The sequence below is a fragment of the Anopheles merus genome, chromosome 3L, assembly GCF_017562075.2.
Source record: "Anopheles merus strain MAF chromosome 3L, AmerM5.1, whole genome shotgun sequence".
Classification (NCBI taxonomy): Eukaryota; Metazoa; Arthropoda; class Insecta; order Diptera; family Culicidae; genus Anopheles; species Anopheles merus.
The window spans coordinates 23,493,882-23,515,480 of NC_054085.1; the positions used below are offsets into that span (position 1 = coordinate 23,493,882).

General features: G+C 43.0%; 2 protein-coding genes across 6 annotated transcripts in view; one reads left to right on the forward strand and one right to left on the reverse strand.

Annotated features, from left to right (window-relative positions):
* Nucleotides 1–3,655: 3,655 nt before the first annotated feature.
* On the reverse strand, nucleotides 3,656–4,706 carry LOC121599277. The gene is made up of 3 exons (XM_041926983.1): nucleotides 4,619–4,706; nucleotides 4,451–4,544; nucleotides 3,656–4,380 (listed from the first exon to the last, which is right to left on the reverse strand). The coding sequence occupies exons 1-3, from the start codon at nucleotides 4,637–4,639 to the stop codon at nucleotides 3,677–3,679; spliced, it is 819 nt and encodes a 272-aa protein (XP_041782917.1). The 5' UTR covers nucleotides 4,640–4,706; the 3' UTR covers nucleotides 3,656–3,676.
* Nucleotides 4,707–7,667: 2,961 nt separating this feature from the next.
* LOC121599843 (5-hydroxytryptamine receptor-like) overlaps nucleotides 7,668–21,599 on the forward strand; it is a 95,197-nt gene continuing 81,265 nt past the window's right edge. For 4 of the 5 annotated variants that reach the window (XM_041927935.1, XM_041927932.1, XM_041927934.1 and 1 more), the window contains exons 1-2: nucleotides 7,668–7,896; nucleotides 12,345–13,245. The gene's annotated coding sequence lies outside the window, so the exon portion shown is untranslated. Of the gene's footprint in view, nucleotides 7,970–12,344; nucleotides 13,246–21,599 lie in introns of all 5 variants that reach the window. The other variant, XM_041927933.1, reaches the window with a different exon arrangement.

The window sequence follows — 21,599 nt, forward strand, 5'->3', positions numbered from 1 at the left end:
CCATTTTGCAATGTCTCATTCTATCAGTGTAGCAGGTGTGTTTTAATGGCCTTACTTTAACAACCGCATTACGGTCTCCAACGTCCTTTCCGGAGATGTTTATTTGTAGCTGGTGGGCTAAAAAGTTTCCTTCCTGCTTCAGTTCATTTCACTCCTTCCTGCACGGTGGTGCCATTTTTAGCCAGCGCTACCGTTTTATATCGCTGCCAGCTGAAACCGCCCTAATCATTCGTTTATCGCTGGACCACCTACCAGCAGCAGGTCGTTCCCGGGGCCGCAATATGTATTAGCATCGAAAAACCAACCCCGTAGCGGCCATAATTAACGACAATACGATGAACAATAAATTTGACATCATTAGGCCTCCCCGGGTAGATAGGGCAGGGCAGGGCAGAAAAGGCACCACAACACACTGGGGTACCATTTGTCGCTCGGCCCTGCGGGTACCGTGCGAGATGCTTGGCGGCATCCGGTCGCACTGTGGTTAAGGTGTTTGACGTTGCGGTTTAGCCGCAATTCAATGGGCGAGAACAGCGTAGATATTGGTTATTTGTTTAGTTTGGCATTAGGTACTTTAAGCATGAATGAATCGTATGGTGTATGATGAATTGTATGATATTGACATTGATTTGTTGCTGTACCACTAAACTGTCTACTGAATGGGGCTAAAGGAGATAGATATGGCTCACACATTGCATACTTTAAGGCGATTTCGAACAAAACTGTTACTGTTCAGTAGCTTCTGGGTATCGCGCATGGTGAACTACAGTAAACTGTAATAACTCCACCTCAATGACAATCCTTTCAAGATATTATAATGGTTTAATATAGTTCGTGCCTTTATGGCATCATAATCCCGATGGAAACGTCAATTTATTGCCGCGCTAAGTGCATTATCATCCGCTCAATACCGAGCAAAATTGAGCATTTGCAAAAGTTATTGCAGCACCGGCTCAATGACGCTTGCACCAGTTTAAAATTAATACTTTGCACAGTGCTTTCATTTCGCACTCGAAGATCTTAACCTTCCTCTCGAGTGCCATTGTGTGTGTGTGTGTTAGCCTGCGATGCAGCATTTCCTACCCATCACCTAATGAAATTACTCGTGCCATCCCGTGCCATGAATGGTACGAAATTGCATCGCAAACTTACCGCCCAACTCTCTCTCTCTCTAGCGCGCCACCTTCTACGGTTACCAGCTTTGGTTTGCGTGTTATCTTCTCCACCTCAAGTTATCATGACACGCTACCGACAGCTTGTAAAACGATTGAACCACCATCGCTGAGGAAAACCGATCTCGGCTGCGAAACTTTGCTTCTCGCCTGTCCAGGGGCTTGCGGCAGCAACAATTACGCAACATTGCCCGCTCCTTTCCAACACAACACTGTTGTGGCGTGCGTGTGTGTGTGTGTGCAACCAGGAAACTATCTGATCTGGAAACCACAAATCCATTATCGAGCTGGCTTCAAGACAGAGGGAGAGACGGTGAGACAGAGGCGCCGGAAGCTTCTCTTCCTCCATTCTGCTGCAAACTTGAGCTGATGGTAGCTTTGCCCCCTTTGGGTTGGATAAATTTTGAAATCAATTACATCAACTTTTGTGTCACCCGTTGCGAGTCGGTCGACCTCTGTCGGTCAGAGGCAATCTCGCTGGCGTTACACAAACTAGAAGCCTCCCATCCCCATCTGCTGCTGCATCGGTTCGTCGGGCTGAAGTTTTCATCGATTGCAGTTGCAGCTTCAGTTTTACCGCCTCGCAAAAACAGTGCCACATTGAAGTCCCCTCCTTGCTGTCGTGTGTCTTCGATTGCTTCGAGCTGTTTCCCTGCTCTATCCCCGAAGGTGCCTCGAAACGATTCGATTGCCCGAGATCCTTCCCTTTCTTTACGACGCACAGTTGACGGGGTGCGGGGTGCAACTTTCTCCGCTTTCTTTTCTGCAACACCGTGAAGCGGTATAAGTAATTCGATGCTCTGTCCAATCCGAAGGCATCCTGGCCGGTTGGGCAGGGCAGCAAAAGTTTGGTCCGAAGGTCTGACGCTCCATTCTTGCACCGGTGGCTTTTCCATGGTTGGGGGATTGGTTGCTGTGTACAGTGCTTAAATGGAAGATTTATACCGATTGGTTGCTCGTTGTACCGGATGAGGCGATGCTATCAGGATTAGGATAGTCTCGAAAGGGAAACCAATAATGTTACAGCCCGTAGGTGCGGCGTGGCTGGGAAGGGTGGTACAGAGGCAAAAGTGTGTCTTACACAATTTACCTAACAAGTCAGCGGGAGTGGAGTTCGAAAGTAGTTGGAAATTAATAAAAGTCGACCGTTCGGCTGTTCTGATGGATGCAATGGCAGCATGGCGGGCAATGAGAAAAGGTAACGCGTTGAAAAAATAAATGGAATAAATTTGGTATAAAATGAATACTACCATTCTTTTTCTTAATAGGCAACTCAACAGCTGAATAAAGAGGTATATATTTGGTGGGTAATGTATTCCATCAGCTATCCTATGAGGTGGCAAAACAAAGCGTTGTTGGAATGTCGCACTAAAAATTAACATCTTCAATTAACCGTGAACTCACTACGGAGCGTCCTATGCAGGCCAATAGCCTATCGCACGGTGAATATAAGGAGGAATGTGAAAAGTTAAGAGTTATGCCTCTTGCCTATTAGCACTGTGATGAAGATGACGCTTCACGCCTAAAAAAGGGCATCTCAAACCCATAAAGAGTGAGAGTACATGTGAGAGGCGAATGGGCATCCAAGCTTAAGCTTCCAAAGTTTTCACAACACTTGCCAGTGCCAGTGAGACTATTATGCGCAACTTTCAACGTATTTCAGTCTCTTTCTATCTTTCAGGCTATTTTATTTTGATATTTTTTTACATTTTGGATGTAATGTGTTAAAAGTGTTTTCTTTTATTTTTATTCCTCAAATATTATGTATTCTTCGTATGATGTGATTTGATCTAATTCTTAAAACGGATCTAAGATCATCTTACAGAATTATCCGTTGTGACGAGTAATGTGCTATATTTGTTTTTGTACTCCGAGACGTTGCTTCGATAATTTTAGATGTACTAGAGCAAAGACAATTATTTAAAATACAACTTTTATTTCTCTTAAACTAAGAATCACGAATGAATAAACGATCTCATCACCTAATCGATTGATCCTGTCGGCGGATCTTGTTAAAGACAGCTTAACAAACACTTACAGCTAGAGAGAAGTTTGGAGCAAAGTCTACGGTTGGCGATCGAATTTGGTAACTAGTAAATTCAATTCCTTCTCAAACTCCTCCATATCGGAGCAAGCAACTCGGAACGGATAGAACAGAGTTATCACCTGATTGCTTCGCGCATCATTGGACGTGCACTGTAAAGGCCGGGCTACATTGATCGTACTCGCAAGTGTAATTTCGATTTTCACTAGCGCATCTGGCGGCGGCTGAATGAAACATTTTGCAAAACAATTTGTAGCCGCTTCAAAAAATATGTTATTTTTCCACGTTTTTTACTTAAACTGGACTGAGAAAGCTATGTAATTGATAGATAAATATGTTGTGCAAGTATTTCAACCATTTTCGCATCAAAAAACGGTGAATAAACAACTTAAATTTGAGATCCGGCACGACCATTCCCTCGACGACCAAAAAAAGCTTCCTCCAGCCGCCGCCAGATGCGCTAATGAAAATCAAAATTACACCAGAGAGTACGATCAATGTAGCCCGGCCTTAAAGTTTGTATAAATGACTTGCCATTCTCGCCAGCCAAAGGACGCCAACATTGGTTAGATTTGTTGGTGCTTTCCGCATGATTTGCCGACTCTGTTACAGAAACTACCTCAGAACCAGCAGACTGTATATCACTTTGTTCATGATCATACGGTACGGCGATCGGTCGCAGATCGGTGGAAGCAAACTCCAAACCGCTGCGCCCACGGCCAAACGAGTCTACGATGGGTCGCAGATAGGTAGCAGCAAACTTCATACCATTGTCCCCACGATCAGACGAGTCTACGATGGGTTGCAGATTGGAAGAAGCAAACTCTAAACCACTGCGTCCACGGTCTACGATAGGATTGTTTGCTGTTTGAGATGCTCTGGCTCCTTGTGCGTTATCGTTTTCCAAGCAAGCCGCTGGAAACGTAAGCTCTTGCCATTGCCGTAAAACAGGGCTCGTTCCGGGGGCAGGATATATGGTGGTTGGTTGACCGGTAAGCACGGTACGGTAACCGAACTGATCGGCAACGAAGAAAGTACGATGCACACCTTCGCCAGCGGGATGGGTGTAGCCGTAACAGCCGTACGTTACGTTGTCAGCACTTTTCAGCTTGTGCTGGAACTGATCGTTTACGTTCCTTACTTGGTAGCCATACTTAAATTGGTCTGAAAACAAAGGAAAGTGATTTGATTAGTAATCGTGTAGTTTCCACTACGAATCGGTGTCCGATCTTACTTTCACTATTTTGGATGGATTGGTACGATTGGGCATTTGCACCCGTTATGTCGATCTGATACGCTCTAGAATATGACACGAATGATAACACAAGCTAAAAATAAAACGTTTTGATTAAAATTCGCAATGTTACGCTGGAGTAGTAGTGAACTTGAGAACAATATTTACCAGAGCAACAAGAGAACCCATATTGTTTGATACCGTGCTTAAAAAAATCCGAACCTTCACAATTCACACCATTAACTCAACTGATTCCGGTGATGGTGTTGTGGTTCATTTTTATATCGATTCTTTTCGAGTATGACCTTGAGTGATTTGTTTTTGCGTATTTAGCAACTCTATTCTAGACGCCGATACGCTGGGAGAAATGCTGTCAAATTCCCAAACACACGGATGTCGCCAAGATTGTGCTAATTAATCGTTCACGCAAACTTCTGTTTTGTGCGAAGCTGGGCTACAGGTGTGAGAGAATTTTAAAAATAAGACGATGAGTTGTACGGAGCATTTGTGGATCGATATTTGCATGCGTGACTCAGATCATTGTTTTTTTTCGTTCGTTAAAGAATCATTGGCGTAATTCACTCAAAGGAATTGGAGCATCACATAATTCGTTCGAAGTTGTATAGGCATTACAATGGGAACGTTAAATATAAACAGAACACTATAGTCAAGTAGGTAGTAGTACTGCAATATTGTTAATTCTGTATGAAGAGCGCTCGCATACGAAATTACGCTTTGTTGCATAAATAGAATGTTTTGAAATTAGACACTTTCAAACAGAATTCATGCGAATTGTTGTATCAACTTGCAATGAAAGAACATATGACACATATGTGTCATGCAAAACAAGTCACAGAGGAGATAACTTGTTTTCCTAGGAGTTAGTTGCTTGAAGGGGTCTGAAAATTCTCAATAATTTCCGAATAAAACGTTCTCTGAAGAAGTTCGCTTTTAATGGATTTCGTTCAAGAGATGAATACAGATAGCTTATCACAATATCAAGCGGTAGTTTTGATGATTAAAAATAAAATATTCATTCTACACGTTAGTGGAAATTAATCAGCAATTCCAAATATACCAGATTTAGAAAAAATAAGTCCTAAGTTATGGATAATTTATTCTAATTCAATACCTTAATAAGTGAAACGGAATCCCATACCTCTAACTGTTAGTACATAAAGTTAAAAAGGAAGAAAATAGTTTCATATGAGCTAGATTTAAAATAATTTCTCAATTCGAATATCATGCCTAATGCCCCAAAAGGTATGCAATCCACACGACAAATCACTCCTAACGATGAGATATTCACAAAAGACTTCCAAACTAACCAACAAATAAGACAAATTAAAAAGTGGTGTACTGTGAATTGGAAAAACTTGTTCAGAAAATACTAAATGAGTTGCACAAAATAATACAGCCGACAGTGCATGGAATGTGATGCCAAAAAAAAGCACCCCTCTCAAAGAGTTGCTCAGGAAAGCTACACCATTGACATGTCCTCACAACGTGAAAGCTTCCGTACGGGAAAACTCTTGTAACATCATATACCTTCTCCGGTAACGCTTCCTAGTATCATAAACTGAAATCAGAACTGTTCTCGAATGCAAGCGTGGCAAATAGTTGGCACAACTTTGCCTCTTACCTTACGGCCGTGCACACTACAAACCCGCACAGCTTGTGGATAATGTTACGCGTTCTTCGCTGCAGCATCGCTCGGCACGTTGTCTTAAGCAGTGTGACGTTCTGTTTTACGCTCTTTCCCCCGTGTGTTTTACGGTCGTTCGTTTTCTTACCGCCAAGTTGATGATGAGTCATTTCCATTTGTGTTCCGGCTGCATGCGCTTCCAAGTGCAGGAACTTTTGTCCTCTCCTCGCAGCTCAAGAGCAAGGTGGTGGCGATGTTTTTTCCCCCCTTCTGTTCTTTCCATGCGCATTTCGTGCAGCTTCCGCAACTTTGACTATCTATCCTTGTGCTGGTGGTTGATGGTGGGCTTAGCAGCGTGCAGCAGCGTGGGCTGCTGCTGGAGTGTCGACACGCGAGGAAGGAAAAGCTTACTTTGTTGTTTATTATCACGGTTCCCGTCCACCCCTACCCACCCCAAATGAGATCCGTGGAGACAGTGGAGCGGTTAAGTTGAGCAGCTTTTTAAAATCACCTGCCGGGGTAATTTGATGAGCACGGGTGCCGTGCGCCTGACAATGGGGGAAGATTGTACCACCGGCCTGGGAAACCGGTGGAAACTTGAGTTAATAAAGTGCTACTTTGAAGTGACACGGTGTGAAGGAGGACGGCAGCAACGGCATGCTTGTTTGGATGAATTTATCAGGAAGTTGGAACGTGTTTTGACGGGCAGTTGCTAAATTTGAGAAAAAAAAACAAGATGAAGCTCAGCTTGGTTTAAAACAGCGCATGGTTGTGCAGAAATAATAGTCCAAAATAAATAATTTACTACTCCAGGTAGCTACGAGTACATTCCTCTTCGCTCAGTATCAACGCATAGCAGAATGTTCCGTTCGCTTCCACACCAACCGGGGAAAAAAGATACCGTTGCGAACGTAACTTATCGTTTTCCCCAGCAAAAAAAAATAAAGCGCGCAAAATTCGACTACAGCAAACTTATCGTTTGCTCATCTAGTGAGCCACTCACAACAGCTCTTGAAGGTAGCTCACTAAGCTCTCTTCTCACTCACGCCCGCACGGCCGTGAGAGCAGCTCTCAAAACCAACTCTCTTGCATCCGCTCCGAGCAATTTATCTCATTTATTGCTTAGCGATAAAATGGTCTCTCACCCAGCGCACGTTCACTGCACGTGTGAATGGGTTTCCCTCCAACAAGTTGTTGTTCCGAAGCGGGGTTGCTCTCTTTCTTGCACCGCTGTAGCGCCGTTTGATAAAAAGGAGGGCGAACATGAGATTGTATGTAGGAGAGTAGGAATTGATAAGAAGCGAATGTGCGTGCAGCTGAGACGATTTTTTTTTTCATTCACACTAAGATAACTCCGTGAGAGACTTTAGAGAGCGTTTGAAGCTCTCCGTTGAAGGGAGCGCTAGAAACAAGTCTCACAGAAGCTGTGTACGGCACCGGCTGGTATGTATGTAGCAGCCGCTTTTCCTCGCTCCTTTGTGTGCACGTGTGTATGTGTGTGTGTGTGTTCAATCCGGGGGCTCCAACGTCCTGCGAGAGAGTGTGGAAACCCGCTCAGTCTTCGAGCTGCCAGCAAGCAGGACGCACACGCAACAACAACGGTGGTGCTGTTTGGATTTGTTCGTTGTTGGTTGGGGGGCCCAACCGTCGACATTTACATTGGGACAAACCATCCCCCCCCCACTACCGCCCATTCCCCCCAACCCCGCTATCACATTCGGTGGGTGGGAACAGCCACCGGTCAACTGCTGCTGGAGTGCCGTTGCGGTTTAGTGGTGTGCCGCGGTCGAACAAAAAAAGGGTACTGGTGGTGACGCACAATGAGCAAAAGTGTAGTGTAGTGTAGTGAATAGATAACCTCCGCTATTGAGAAGGTGTGTGTGTGTGTGTGTGTTTCATCCGACGAGCTCGGTGGTTGGAACACAATCAATGGGGTCGATTGATACAATGGCCCGGTTGCGATTGTATCTGAACGGGCAAGGTGTGCCTATCGATGACAGATCTTCGTGATCATCGCGCGGCGACCGACTGATGACAGTAAGCCGAGGTAGACATGACGAGTGGCACGCGCACCCGCACTTTCCAACGCTCCTGTCCAAATCGCTCGATCTCCAGTGCGGATGATGACGGGACTGTGCAGCGTCTAATTGACACACGCCATTAGAGCGTGTGTGCGGTGGCGGGACAACCGATCGTGTTTTATGTCGAAACATACAAACACACACACACACACACGTACACATGAAATCCGTTCGTGGCAAAGTGGAAGTGGAAATGGTGGTGTAATTAATTTCGTTTCTGCCACTACACGGGCACGGCAGCGATGCCCAGGAGGAAAAGGGTTTGATTTATACCGTTCCACTCATCACTCGGTTCAACCGACCGAAGCACCGACGAGGCGGGGTGGATGTGGCTCGCTGCACCAGCCACCACCACCGTCAAAGGGGTCGTTTGCCAAAATTTTCTGCAAATCCGATCTGTCACTTGCTTTTAATCGGTCGGAAGAGATGCAATTAATTCAGCCACAGTGGCGAGTACGTGCGCGGGCCAGTCGTCGTCATCGTCGTTAACTTGCCTAATGCCCGCGATGTTGTGAATGTGTATCGAGAAGGTTGCTTGCTGAATGGTGCAGAGTGAAAAGGCGCTGTGGACCCGGGGATGAGAAAGTGGGTGGCAAAAATTGTGACACGATTTAAGTGTGAGCGGCCAGAAGCGATCGGAGACATCATTAAAATTTGTACCGATGGGATTTGTGCTGGCCAGTTCGGTGTCTGTTTGTGACAGTTTTGGGCCACACATAGGAAGCTGTGTGGGGAATTGGAGGGGATTCGAGTGCGGTTGTGTAGCGACGAGCCTGGGCCTGGTGACATGAATCTTGCTGTGTGATCAAAACAAATGCGCCGCTCGTGTGGTGAACGTGACATATTTTAATAATAGCTCAATACAGTTCAGTATTTATAGGATTGTAACAAAAACGAAAGAAAAACATGAAAATCAAACCCCAAATCTGGTGTGAGAAAAATGGCCAAATCTGATATCCATAACAAGGATGCTTACGTCATTGCTTTGATTCTTATGCCCACCGTGCTGCTACATAATAGCGCCGAAACATTACATTACACTCGCTCAGGTTCGTACAGTTTGGCGACAAGTGGCAAGCTTCGGTTGAACACGGCTCTACAGTGGCCTTTTTTTATTATTATTCCGTATGATTTGCTCGCCCACACAAAGCTATCGATACAGCAGCCGAACGAACACCATTTGCTTCCATAAATTGCTTTTTACACCCATAAACATAGAAGCGCGCGCCCGGCCATCCGAACGATCGATCCAGGGCGACCGCTCGGCCCGCTGCTGGAATGTGGGGGTCTGGGGAGGGTAGGCGAAAAGCGATAAAATGTAAATAAATAGAATATTAAAAAATAATTTACGGCCACGGCATTTGCCACACCACGGGATCCTTTCTGTTCGGGTCGCCAAGCATGCGAGTTCCTCGGTGGTGATGATGTGTTTTTCTTGCCTTTTTGTTTTTTTGCTGGAAAACTCATAAAATCCGCCCTCCGCGGATCGCAAGGTGGTAGAAACATCGGAGCTCGGATAAGAAGAGGAGGAAGAAGCAGGAAGAGCGAGGGGGAGAGAGAGGGAAGCGAGAAGGAATGTATGTGTTCAGTGACTGCCACACTCGACGCATGTCACCCCCTGCTGTAGGTGTGAAAATTGTTGCCATTTGTTGGTTCTACGGAACGAGAATAAAAGAGAGAGATAGAGAGTGAAAAAACAACTTTACAACAAACACTGTAAACTGACAACGTTTGGGCCATTAATGTGCTCAACCCCGGAAGGATGTACTTTGCATGCAGGGCACGAACGAAACGCCCGTAAAACCTTGGGCGGTTCGAAAGGGGAGCAAAGAATGCAGTTCGTTTTCGGCGGGTGCAAATGACCGCACAGGTGTTGTCCAGACGGATGCCACGTTTCGGCGCTCGCAGCTTGGAATACAAACAAACTTTCCTTGCCCGCGCGTTTCAAGGTGATGTGTTGGTGCAGGAAATGGAAATGCACCACGATGGGTGAGTAGGTGAAGAGAGAAAGAGAGGAAGCTTTTACGCCGTAGCAATACAGCTCGCACGGTGTGCTCCATTACTATGTGGATTTATGGGGATGTAAAACCAAGGGTCATTAGAGCCAAGACATTTCGATTATGTTTGCGATGAATCACGGGGCCCGGAAAGGGAGCATCACTTTGAGGGAGGAAGGGTTTGCAAAACACTTGCCTTGAAGTCAATCGTACGGCTTGGACGGGTATAATAATGTTTGCATAGTCGGAGACACGCTGGGAGATTAAATTGTACTTATGAAGAAAGAAGTGTTCACGAGCAATTCATGCTTTCGTAAGATAAAGAATTAATGTCTATAAAATTGATTTCAATATTTCGTTTCGATATTTAACAGCCCGGTAAATTCACCCAGTACAGAAAAAATGGGATTTAGTGTGAGACAGATAATTTCCAAATTTAATAGCCAAGATCTTGACAGAGTTTTACAGTTACATACAAAAATGTATGTATTGGCTGGAAATCATCAACTTTACACTAGATCTGTTTTAGTGTAAACTTTTATAAAGTGAAAGTTATCCCTTGTCAACAAATTTAACAGACTGAAACATTTAGCTTGCGAGCATAAAATGTTGAAGAATGTATATTCACTAAAACACATTTATGTGAATTATGAGCATTAACTTGATGTATTCAACTAAAGATCTTATACGAAATGGGTGCACACTTAAATGGCTGTGTTAACATAAGCGGTGTTATGTATTTTGGCTACTATTTTGGATGAGTTGAAACAATCAGTTTTGTCATGGTTTGATAATCTTGGCTTGGCATAGACTTGGCATGCATGGATGCTGAACATCAAAGAAAACAGCTTATTACATTGTTTGACAGTTTGTGAGGGTTGTTTGTACAATAAAGTTTGACAAAGCACACTCACGTAATTCTACATGCTTGGTTGCTGCTTAACTGCTGCCTGGGAGTATACATTATTGTTTGCATCATTATGCTGTTGATTGCTATTGATAGCTATAGATATCTAGAAAGAAGTACTGTATACCATTTTTTAAACATTATGTTCTATTTTTAAACTTTTAGAAGCACTTGCAGAAAAAGGATTTCTGATCACAAAGTAAACTGTACCCTACTGTGCAGCTGATAAAAATGAAACACTGAAAAAGATAAATAGAAAATGATATATTTCGTAGCAGCAGTAACGATAGCGAAGTTGTGCGATGTGCACGTTCACTTGCGTTCACGTGGCATAGCGGAGTGTTAGAAAACAGTTAGACATTGCAACAAAAAAACACACACACACCTTTGGGTGCTTCTATTACCATTCTCAGTACAGCTGCCAAAAGCAGCAACCCCTTGGAAGGTGAAATACGACGCGAAACTGTACTGAAAATGGTGCAAAAGAAGGGAAGGGAAAATGTGTCACATGAAAGCGCAGTACGCAGTGGGAAAATGGTTCGATTTTCCACATACTCACACACACACACACACACACGCAGATGCGCTTACCTACATTACGTTTGCCGTCCCACGATGGGTACGTGATCGTAAATTATCTTTCAATCGCAGTTTCGATTTTTTCTTCTTCTCCCACCTGCGCTGCCGTTGCGGCTGCGTTTGGGAATGGAAAAGACGTTTTGGTGGTTTTTTTTGTTACTTCCAATGGAAAAATGGATGGTAAATTGAAACACACCGTCAGGCACAGCGAACGCGCGCGCACCAAAACTCGACTGTTTCGCTAACCCAGTATGACTAATAAATGGCTGGCGTTGGAAAAGTTTCTGGATAATGGTTGCCGCACCCGGAGCTTGTCCCGGAGCCGTTACAGAAGGATTCTGCTAGCGGTAGATCTTGCTGGCCGAGCTGTTGATAAAATGATGCAAGCAGGGCATGAAGGAAAAATGGGAAGGGAGGGTGAACAGTTTCTCCCTCTTCATATTGATTTGCACGCTCCGGGTGGGAAACGGATTGGTGAGATGCCGAGCAGTTCGCTTTTCGCCATGAACACACACAGCAGGAGCTGTCTGCTAAAAACAATGTGAAAAAAAGAAGAATAAGTTGTTGCGCTAAGCAAAACAAGTTTTTATAGATATTAAAAATGGAAGTGAAATGAAACAAATAAAAGCGACATTTTACAAAAAATTAATAAAGTCAAGTAAATAACGAAACATATTACTTTCAGGCTCAACATGTGGAATATGTCAGAAAAGCAGAAGATAAACATGTGAAATATTAGGTGTGTACAAAGAAAAAAAAACAGGTGAAAAAGTGTAAAAATATGTTAAATTCATTACTATGAAGTGTTCTAAAATGAAGAATATAAGAAATACATATAAATATACTCGCTGTGTTGAATATTAACAGAAAATATAATAGTGTTGTAGTGGTGTTACCTCAAAAAATTTGTACTATAAAATTATAATATTAAAAATAAGCGAGCGAAGAAGCTACCCTCGCCAAGTGTGACCATTCCTAAAGTATAGGCATGTGCTCGCGGTTCTGAAACGTTGCTCGCGTGTGTGCGAGCGAAACGGGCGTACCAACTCTGAAGTGTTAAAAAAGAGCCCGCGTCACGTTGCGTTAACTTGACAGCACTCGCACAGCAGGCACGTTTTATTCGCGCGTACGTCGCGTTCCGCTGTCAAAAAGTGCTCCAGCTGGCAGCTGTGGTACGCGCGTCCAGTGCAATGCAATCCCTTTTCTTGTGCGGGTAGCAAAACATAACAGAAAAAGTTCATTTGTGATCGTAAATATACACGCTCCTGTGTCACGGTGTTTCTATAAAAAAAAAATGGCGAGTTAAAAAAGAAAGAGTGTGTACTGTGTCTGTGTGCTTCTCGGTGTTAGTAGGTGTGCTAGTTTTGACGTATTATTAGTGGAACCTTAAAACGCTAAACTACCACGACAACAAACACGACGGGTGATATCGAAAGAAACGCAGCGATCGATGTGATCGTTGCCGGAAATGAGCCTGCCAGTTGGTGGCTGGAATCGGTGGAACGCTTCGAGCCGCCACGCAGCCGGTGTCCCAGCGTTGTCAGGGGAAAATCTGTCGCGATATGAATTTCCGATTAGCATAAATTGTAAGTACAAACAGACAACCAATATTTCTTCCGCACACCTCGGCGTCGACGAGGGGGTTTATTTGATTTAATTTTTGGCCTGCTTTGTTTTTCCGTGGTTTGTTTTTGCACCACGCGTACAGCCGAGGGGAAGCTAAAATAAACGACCTTATGGTTATTTGATATCGTTTTTCACCCGATACGCGCCCGAAGATCGATTTCCTGCGTTCTATTCGTAGCCTTCGTAGCAGTTGGTTTTGGCAAATATGCTCGGCCTGGTGAACTGGTGAAATTGCCGTTTTTTGTTTGTTTTTTCTTTGGTTTGTTTGGTACGTGTTTGTGGGGGAGCGCTGCCGAAAGTACATCGAAAGATAAGACCTCGATCAAGTACCGAGACGGAGGGAGCACGGAGAGTCCTCTAGCCCAGGGAATCACGCAGGAAAAAGTCAGTACTAAGGGCGAAGAAAAAAAAAGGCAGAGAAAGAGAGTTAGTACGGTAGCTAAATAAAAGATGCAAATTTTATTCCAACTGTCTATCCCTCTCGAATGCCGCCTCGTCCGACGTTCTACGGTTTTGCGCTCTGTGGAGAATTTCGTATGCTGCGTATTCTAGGGGCCCCGTGCAGTATTTTGTACGCGCAAATGGTTTCGGGGAAGCAAGTAAAACACACAATTTAGATCTTCATTCATGGCTTCCTTCCTCTTGGTGCTGTGGATGTGTGAGTGCGTTTGGTTTGCCAAATCGGGAGCACTGTCTTATTTGTTTAGGATTTCGGTTTTGTTTTTTTTTCAATTCATTTCATATTCTTTGGAAGGGTCTTCTTCATAAGGCCGAAAAAAAAGCGAAAAATGAATATCGACTCCCCGCATACCCCCTGTATGGATCGGTTATTTTTAGCTCACGATTGAGGGAGTAGCACGCATTCATGGGGGGGGGGATAAGCTCATAAAAATATGGAAGCAAATTCAGAAACCATCTAGGAAGAAGAGAAGAATGCTGAGAAGATGAGAAGGCAGAAGGTTGGGCAGCCCGGCGGGAAATGACTTTTCTTTGGCGGCAAAGAATTGAGGTTTCGAGCACAATTAAGGGCTTATATTTATGACGGGTGTGGAACACAGAAGGAAATTATGCGCTGCGTGGTATGGTGCACGTTTGTAAGCCAGTTAAGGGATTGGTAAGAATATAATTAACGGTAGCATGTTTGAATGTATAAAGAAGGGAAAAAGGATTTTTGTAGGCAATGATATATGCTACATTCGACTGTGGCGCTACAAAGCACTGGATTTTTCATTAGTGGGTAAAGACCGATACTGCGGGAAAGAAGGAAAAAGTGGCTACATGTTTAAGAAGCTGTTTTAGCATGAACTCTGTTAAATTCGTTACATTTGGGAGTAAAACTAATTTTCAATCATTCCTTCAAAACAATTTGGTGAGGATCTAATTTGACTACTAGATATCTTAAGCCATACAGATTGCTTTGTGTGAGTTTTTGGCAGGTTTACCATGTGAATGAGTTGTCGTGATCAGTAAGCACATAACTGCGGCAAGGACGGCAATTAAAGCAATGCAAAATATTGTATTCTGATGGTAAAACCATCCTGACATCAGAGTGGGAATGACTCAGGATGTCACTGAGTCGTAGGGGAAAAAGGATACAAGAATTTTTCGATCTGTTTATTTTTTCGATCTGATGATACTTCTGCGATATGCAGATTAAATGGCGATAGGCAGATGTCAACAAAGTATCTTAAATAAGGGTTACTGTAAGTCATGGACCCACCAGTAATTGGAGAAAGCATAAAAATCTGTAATAATCAGAGGACCTATGAAAACAGCAGCTATACATTATGCTGTTACATGAACCACGCTCATGAGGCTCCTAACGAAACCTACTATTTGGTAACATAATCGACTGTTTACTTCTGTGTTCAATTAACAATAAGAAGGGTAACTGATACGAACTGACTGAACTGATCAGCTTTTTAGAATAAATGAGAACTTTGATGTAATTTCAAAGATTTATATTGAAACAGTTCATTTTTGACTTCGTAGAAGAAATGGCATAAAATTTGCTGGGGTCCCGAACATGATTTATTTCCTAAAATGAAATCCTACGCTGTTGCTCTGTAGGCTTGGAGCAACCTCAACTGTTTGTGCTAGAGGATTCAACAGTGATTTAATTTCTGCATTCTACGAAGTATTGGAAGTGGCGCTTACAATCGGCAATGCAATGGCTATGTATAACGGCTGAGTCGTTGCAAATGATCATGATTTATCACATTGAAAATTTTACAAAAACCTGTGTTTAAAATATGTAATTTAAGGCCTGCCAGGGCAGCACAGTGAACTCGATGGCTGGACCAGGTGAAGCGAGACCTGACGGAGATCGGGTGTTTGCATGGATGGGAGGCTGCAGCCAGGGACCGAGCATCCTGGAGAAATATTGTTCACCGGGCCATGTCACATCGACGTGATTGAAAGATAAAAAGTTCTTTACTGTTCCTCCAGGCCTTTCTTTCTGAATTATTTTCCATACATTCAGAATGATTCTTCTGATTTTCCATACATTCAAAATGATTCTTGTTTTCATTGGATAAAATTCCTAGAACGTTTATCTTGCATATAGAAAACAACATCATATATAATAGAATAGACATCAACCGTTTGGTTACCTTTCTGCCACGAACACAATTCGCTTGCATTGAAATTCACTGTGATTTGTTCTGCAAGCTAGATGCAGCTCGCGTTATACCGTTACACGTTATACATCCCGGAAGTTTCGTAAGAATTGTGCCAGTTTTATGTAGAGTGCTGTTCCGGGTACATCATTCGAGGGGCCTTGCCAGCTGCGTTTGTGAAGTATGAAATTCTGAAAAACATAAGTATGCTCAAAGTGTTCCATGGAAAACAAAGCACACGGTTGCAGTGTACGGTTGGCTTACTGAATGAAAAATTCGGACCGGTTTGCGCAGGAAATTCTATACCACGAACCACGTTCTTGTGCTTTTAATGCAGGGGGAAAATGTCTCTCCATTCTAACTGACGTCAGCAAAGCACGAGACAACCATGCTTGGTTTGTTTGTTTTTTTTGCTCGACCTCAGAGACATCTTGGTGTGCCTCTTGATAAGGCAGCGATATTTACGACCTACTCGGTGGGTTTTTCTTCTTCTTCCATTGTACGAAAAGCGGAAAACATACCCTGCCGAGCAGGAACGTATCGTACACGTAGTAAAACTAATTCCCGTAATGAGTTTGTGCACATTGGCATCTCGCTTGTTGAAGGCGTGCAACAGGCACATTCATCTTGGGAGGGCGATGGCAAGAATTTTGCAGATTCATTCTGCTTAGCTTGCGACATTTCGCACGTGTCGTGCAACTAAATAGAAGTGAGAGTTTATGAGAAGTCTATAAATTTAAAGTATGCTTATGAGTAAAAATCTTAAATCTAACAAAAATTAACTAATTTTTTTGATAAGTAACTATGTGTGAAATAATGATGTATCCCTGCAAGTCTTGCTAGTAGATGACATACTAATTTTCTTCTCCATTTGCTACTAAACCTAGAGCAAGTTAATAAACTACCAAGGATATGAAACTGTAAACCTCTCCAACACTATCACCTTAATTTGGGTAGCTTAAAGTAAATCCGTTTTGCCGAGCGCTAGCGCTCTGCTTCCACACGCTCGCCAGCCATGTGAGCAAGTTAATTAAAATCTCGCTTACATCGCATCACTTGTTCGTCAGGCAGGCACCATTTTGAGGAAGGTTAGACGGTGAAGGTTGATTAATGGTTACCGTGTGTACGCCAAACCATTGCGTTGCCATTCCGCGTGCCAGCACCGTTGAAGTTGCGCTGTCGGAGGGAGAACTTTGGAGCCCATCTCCAAGACGATCTTATCGAGAATTTATCGCTTTGTCCTCGAATATGTTCCTCTTGCTGCTGCTGCTGCTGCTCATTCGGCAACACATGACCTAGTTGGGAACGTTTCAGCAAAGTTTGAATAGTTAGTGGCTTTGGCAAATTGAGTGTATGTGTATGTGTATGTGTATGTGAATGAGTTGGGATGAACTGAGGGCAAGAAATTGGGATGCCAATCTTAATAAAATTTGAATGGAAAAGGAGCTCAGTGGAGGCGCATGGTTGTTCATTTGAAACGGGGACGCAAGCTCTGGCAAATTGCTCTGTGCGTGTAACGTTGTGTCCATTGCAATTAGATGAAGGAATTAGAACAAATGATCTAGCTTCCTTTCAGCATGGAAGAAAAGTAATAGCTTATAGTGCTTTGTTTTAACCTGAATTTTATTGCAGAGTTTTCTTGCATTTATTTTCAGATGTTTTCTTTAGCAAAAGCAAATGTGGTAAAAATGAACAAAGCAAACAACTGGCACTGTCTGGAAAAATCAATTTCACGCCAGAACGTATTTACGTGCTACAGGTTAAGATTTGTTTTTCCACCGCTGTGGGTTTCATGTTTTTTTTGGTGGCGGTTTGCTCTGCGCCTTTCGTTCCTACCTTGTGCGCTATAAGCCGTACCGCTGCTGTAGTGAAAAGCAACTTTCAGCCTTTTATTTGCTTTCCATTCTCCCCAACAGGAGATGAAATTCACGCCATTGCGATCCTTTTACGGTGGGATTTTTGTTGCTTTGTTTATAGTGCACACACGCACCTATTTGACGGCCGGCTTTTCTGGGACCTTTTATAAAGTAAAAAATACAACATTATGCTTCGAGCACTGGAGGCAGAAAAACAGCGTGGTGACAATATGTCTTCTTTTTTTGTTCGATTCTGGCTAGTAGCTGAAATGGAAAAAAGGTCACAGACACACAAACAGCAAACTGTGTGAAGAAGTAAATGAGCCCGGTTTTGTACAGCGCTTGTTGGAGTTTACTTTTTGTTATTGTTGTGCGTACGCATTATTAATATTCTTGCTCGAACAACGAAACACAGGGCAAAACAACGTGAGCGAATAATTTCCGTAACATGCTGTTAGCTTTGTGTGAGGTTATTTTGCTGCTAGAGCGTAGCTGGAACTAATAAAACTGGTTACATATGGCCCCAAACACAGCATGGGATGGGGTCTGGGAAATGTTTCCCGCCCGTTTGAAGCTTGCAGATCGTTTAGTGTGCAAGTGAAGCATTTGAGTAGACAAGCAACATCGCCAAGCTTGTGCCGGATTCCGAGAGGGATGTATAATAAGTTCTCATCTTTAATGCCGTGGGGTTTGTGGTAAACCGAAAGGTTAGCCGCTGTTCAATTTGGGAAGGTTATTGTGACGGATCGTTAGCCTGACGGTGGTAAAAAGTGACTAAAACGAATTAGTACTTTCAGATAGGGTTTAGTGCGTTTTGATATAATTGTAGCTTAGAGATGTTTTATATTAAGAGTACGTTTCAACGTTAATGCTAGTGATCTTGATCATCTTCAGCACACATATTTGTGATTTTGAACTATCACTCGTGTCATTTGCTTGAAGCTGTATAAAATTTATCATTTGTTTTCCAAAGCACTGAACTAAACCCCTTCTTCGTGATTAATCAAACAATCAGTGCGAATGCGCGTGACGCACGGCTTGAGCAAACATAAAGCACACTCCAAGTGGCTACAGAAAACCATTAACCGATGGTTTTAATCGTGATTAAAAAAGTTTTTAAATGAATGCAAAACTGTGCTTCACGCCCGCTGCCTGCCGTCTGCCTGCTTGAGCGAATATCAATTCCGAAGTAATTATTCATTTTTCAGCCCTAAAAGCTTTCCTATTGCTGCAAGCGGTAGAGAGAAAATAAGGCAGCTTATTATTATGCGTTCAACGGTTCAATGAACGGGAAAAGAGAATGCTTTCCTGTACCCTATGGAGTTAACATTCATCTGTGTTATAGCGAAAAAAAAAACTAAAAATAAAAGAAAAGCGAAACAGAAAAGGGTCCAGTTCATCCGCTTGCTTTCGGTTTCGGTTTCGAGAAAACGATGGCAAGGGTTGCGCATAGAATCGGCTTATGTATAAATTTGACCAAATTATCACATAAATTCCGAACAAAAAGCCTCTTGTCGTTGAAGATTGAAAGTTCGCTAGTGAATCGTTTCCACCCGATACAAACGGCGGTGCTGTGCAAAGGAAATGTTGAAAGTTGTGGCTCAAAACTTTTGCACCAAGGAAGAGAAGGGTCGCTTCATTCGACCAAAACTGGGGCTGTGTTTTTGTGTTATCTTTTTCCCTCATGCTGTAAAGAGACTTTTGGGGCTTTTTCTTTCTATTGGAAAAAAAAACCTCACTCAAAAGGAAATGAGGAAAATCTGAAGAAAACGTTCCACTGGCACCGAGCGATAATGAGGCTGGGTCCGGTAGGTAGCGAAACAAAATAAGATTAATTATGTTTCGCTCGCCGAAGGCACGGCAGCATCCTTCCGGAACAGACAGCACGATCAAGGAGCAGTTTCGGGGCTTACAGTTGAAAGGGCTTCAAGACAATGGAAAAGGGATTAAAATCGCGGGGAGAGGGAAGGAAGAGGAGGGTTAAGTGAAGTTGGCATAATGGTTTTGATGGTTCCGAGGGTCGGGTAGGATGCAACAGGACAGCTAATAATTTCGTTCATGTTTTTAGGTTATTATTGAGGCGCCGGTGGTCAGTCCGTGATCGTTCAATTTGCGATAGGCAAACTGCGGGCAAAATAAATGAACCTGTTCTCATAGATCATGTAAAAAAATAAATCAAAAGGTTTGGTTTTTCTGACTGTTTTTATTTGTTGGGATTAAGAGATTGCGTTTGATTGACTATACCTTGGTTTTGGATTTAGAAACTGTTATTAGAAACTTGAATTATGTAACAGATAAAGTTATTTGTATAATTTAACGTGATTTATCCAATGCAATTTGAGTAACAGAACAGAATCTCGATTGCTGCGTTGGAAATTTCATAAAAGACTAGGCGTCCCCATCAGCTTTAATAATTTTATTCTATAAAATAACACAAAAATGCTGATAAAATGTACAATTTTGTGCATTGCATTGGCTGATTTTCATCCGTGGTGCAGTTTTGTATAAAAGCGCGGTCTACCCTACATTTTTCATGTGATGTCTCACATCCGCGGGACAAAATCGATACTGGGCGACCTATTTTGCGGCCAGGAAATGCTACAGCGCCAGCGGCTGGAAGCTGCAAAGAAGCAGCGTACCGGCGGGCTTAAAAAGAAACAGAATCTAGAGCACAGCACATGTACAGTACCGCTCTTTGCTCATTCTCGTGCCCATTACGCCACCTTCTTCCTCCTGGATTTCCTCGAAACAATAGCAGGGTAAAGGATCACTTTGGAAGGAAAATTTTATGCTACGTTCGTGCTTTCCTTTACCTACCACAGGGGTATGACCAAAACGGGAGGGAAAGGTTAACGCAAACTAATAAGCCATGGTCTTGAATAAAAGCAGCAGCAGAAAGGAAAGGCAAGATGTAGCAGAAAGGGAACGAGAAAGATTGTAAAAATGCAATGATGCGTGCATGGGAAGTATAGGTTCTTTAGCGGGAATTATAGCCCGAAGGAAATGGACCGAACGCTCACCAGTGTAAGGAAAACGGGTGATAAAAGAATACCCAGAAAAGACAAAAAAGGTCCCCCCGATCTCTATTATTAAGCGTGCGGGAAGAATCTGAAGGCCAACAAGGGCGTAGCGTTATGAAGTCAAAAGCTGGAGCTCTTGTGAAACAGCGGTTGACCCTGTTTTAGAAAGGGAAACGCAATGAATAGGCAGCATACGGGGCTTTCTTATGCCCGGAAGGTAGCAATCTGTGTGCACTTTAGCTACTGAGGGCGTTAGTGCTAGACTGTCAGTGAGATAGTTCACTGACGGCAGTAAGCAAGCGACAAAGGAGGAGAAATGAATAGAACATTCGACATGGTGGCGGTGATGGTTTGAAAGAATGGAATAAACTTTCCAAACATTTATGCAAAGTCACAGAACATAGTTATACATACGGATGCATTTCATTCATAGAACATTGTAAACATATTTACTTCACTAAAATCAGTGCAATGAGTATATGCGACATGTCTCGAGTCGCAAACTGTGATACTTCTGTCAACGGTCCTTCAGTTGCTCTTTAAAACGAACGTTTCACAATGACTGGTATGAGTTGGCGATAGTGCACTTTTGCATTCTTTTTAAAGCGATAAGGCATGTTTTAAAAATTCTAGTTGTCATTAAAAATTTAAAAAAATAAATAAAATATTCTCTTCTAGTGTTTGTCACCTACAGGGTATTTCTTTAACAAACAAATATAGTCAGCAAAAGATAAGTTTAGTGTGTTTATTGGGTTTTTATTTTACATTTTATCATGGGTAAGTGTAAGTGCAAAACAAGCCCCTAAAGTTATACTTTTTG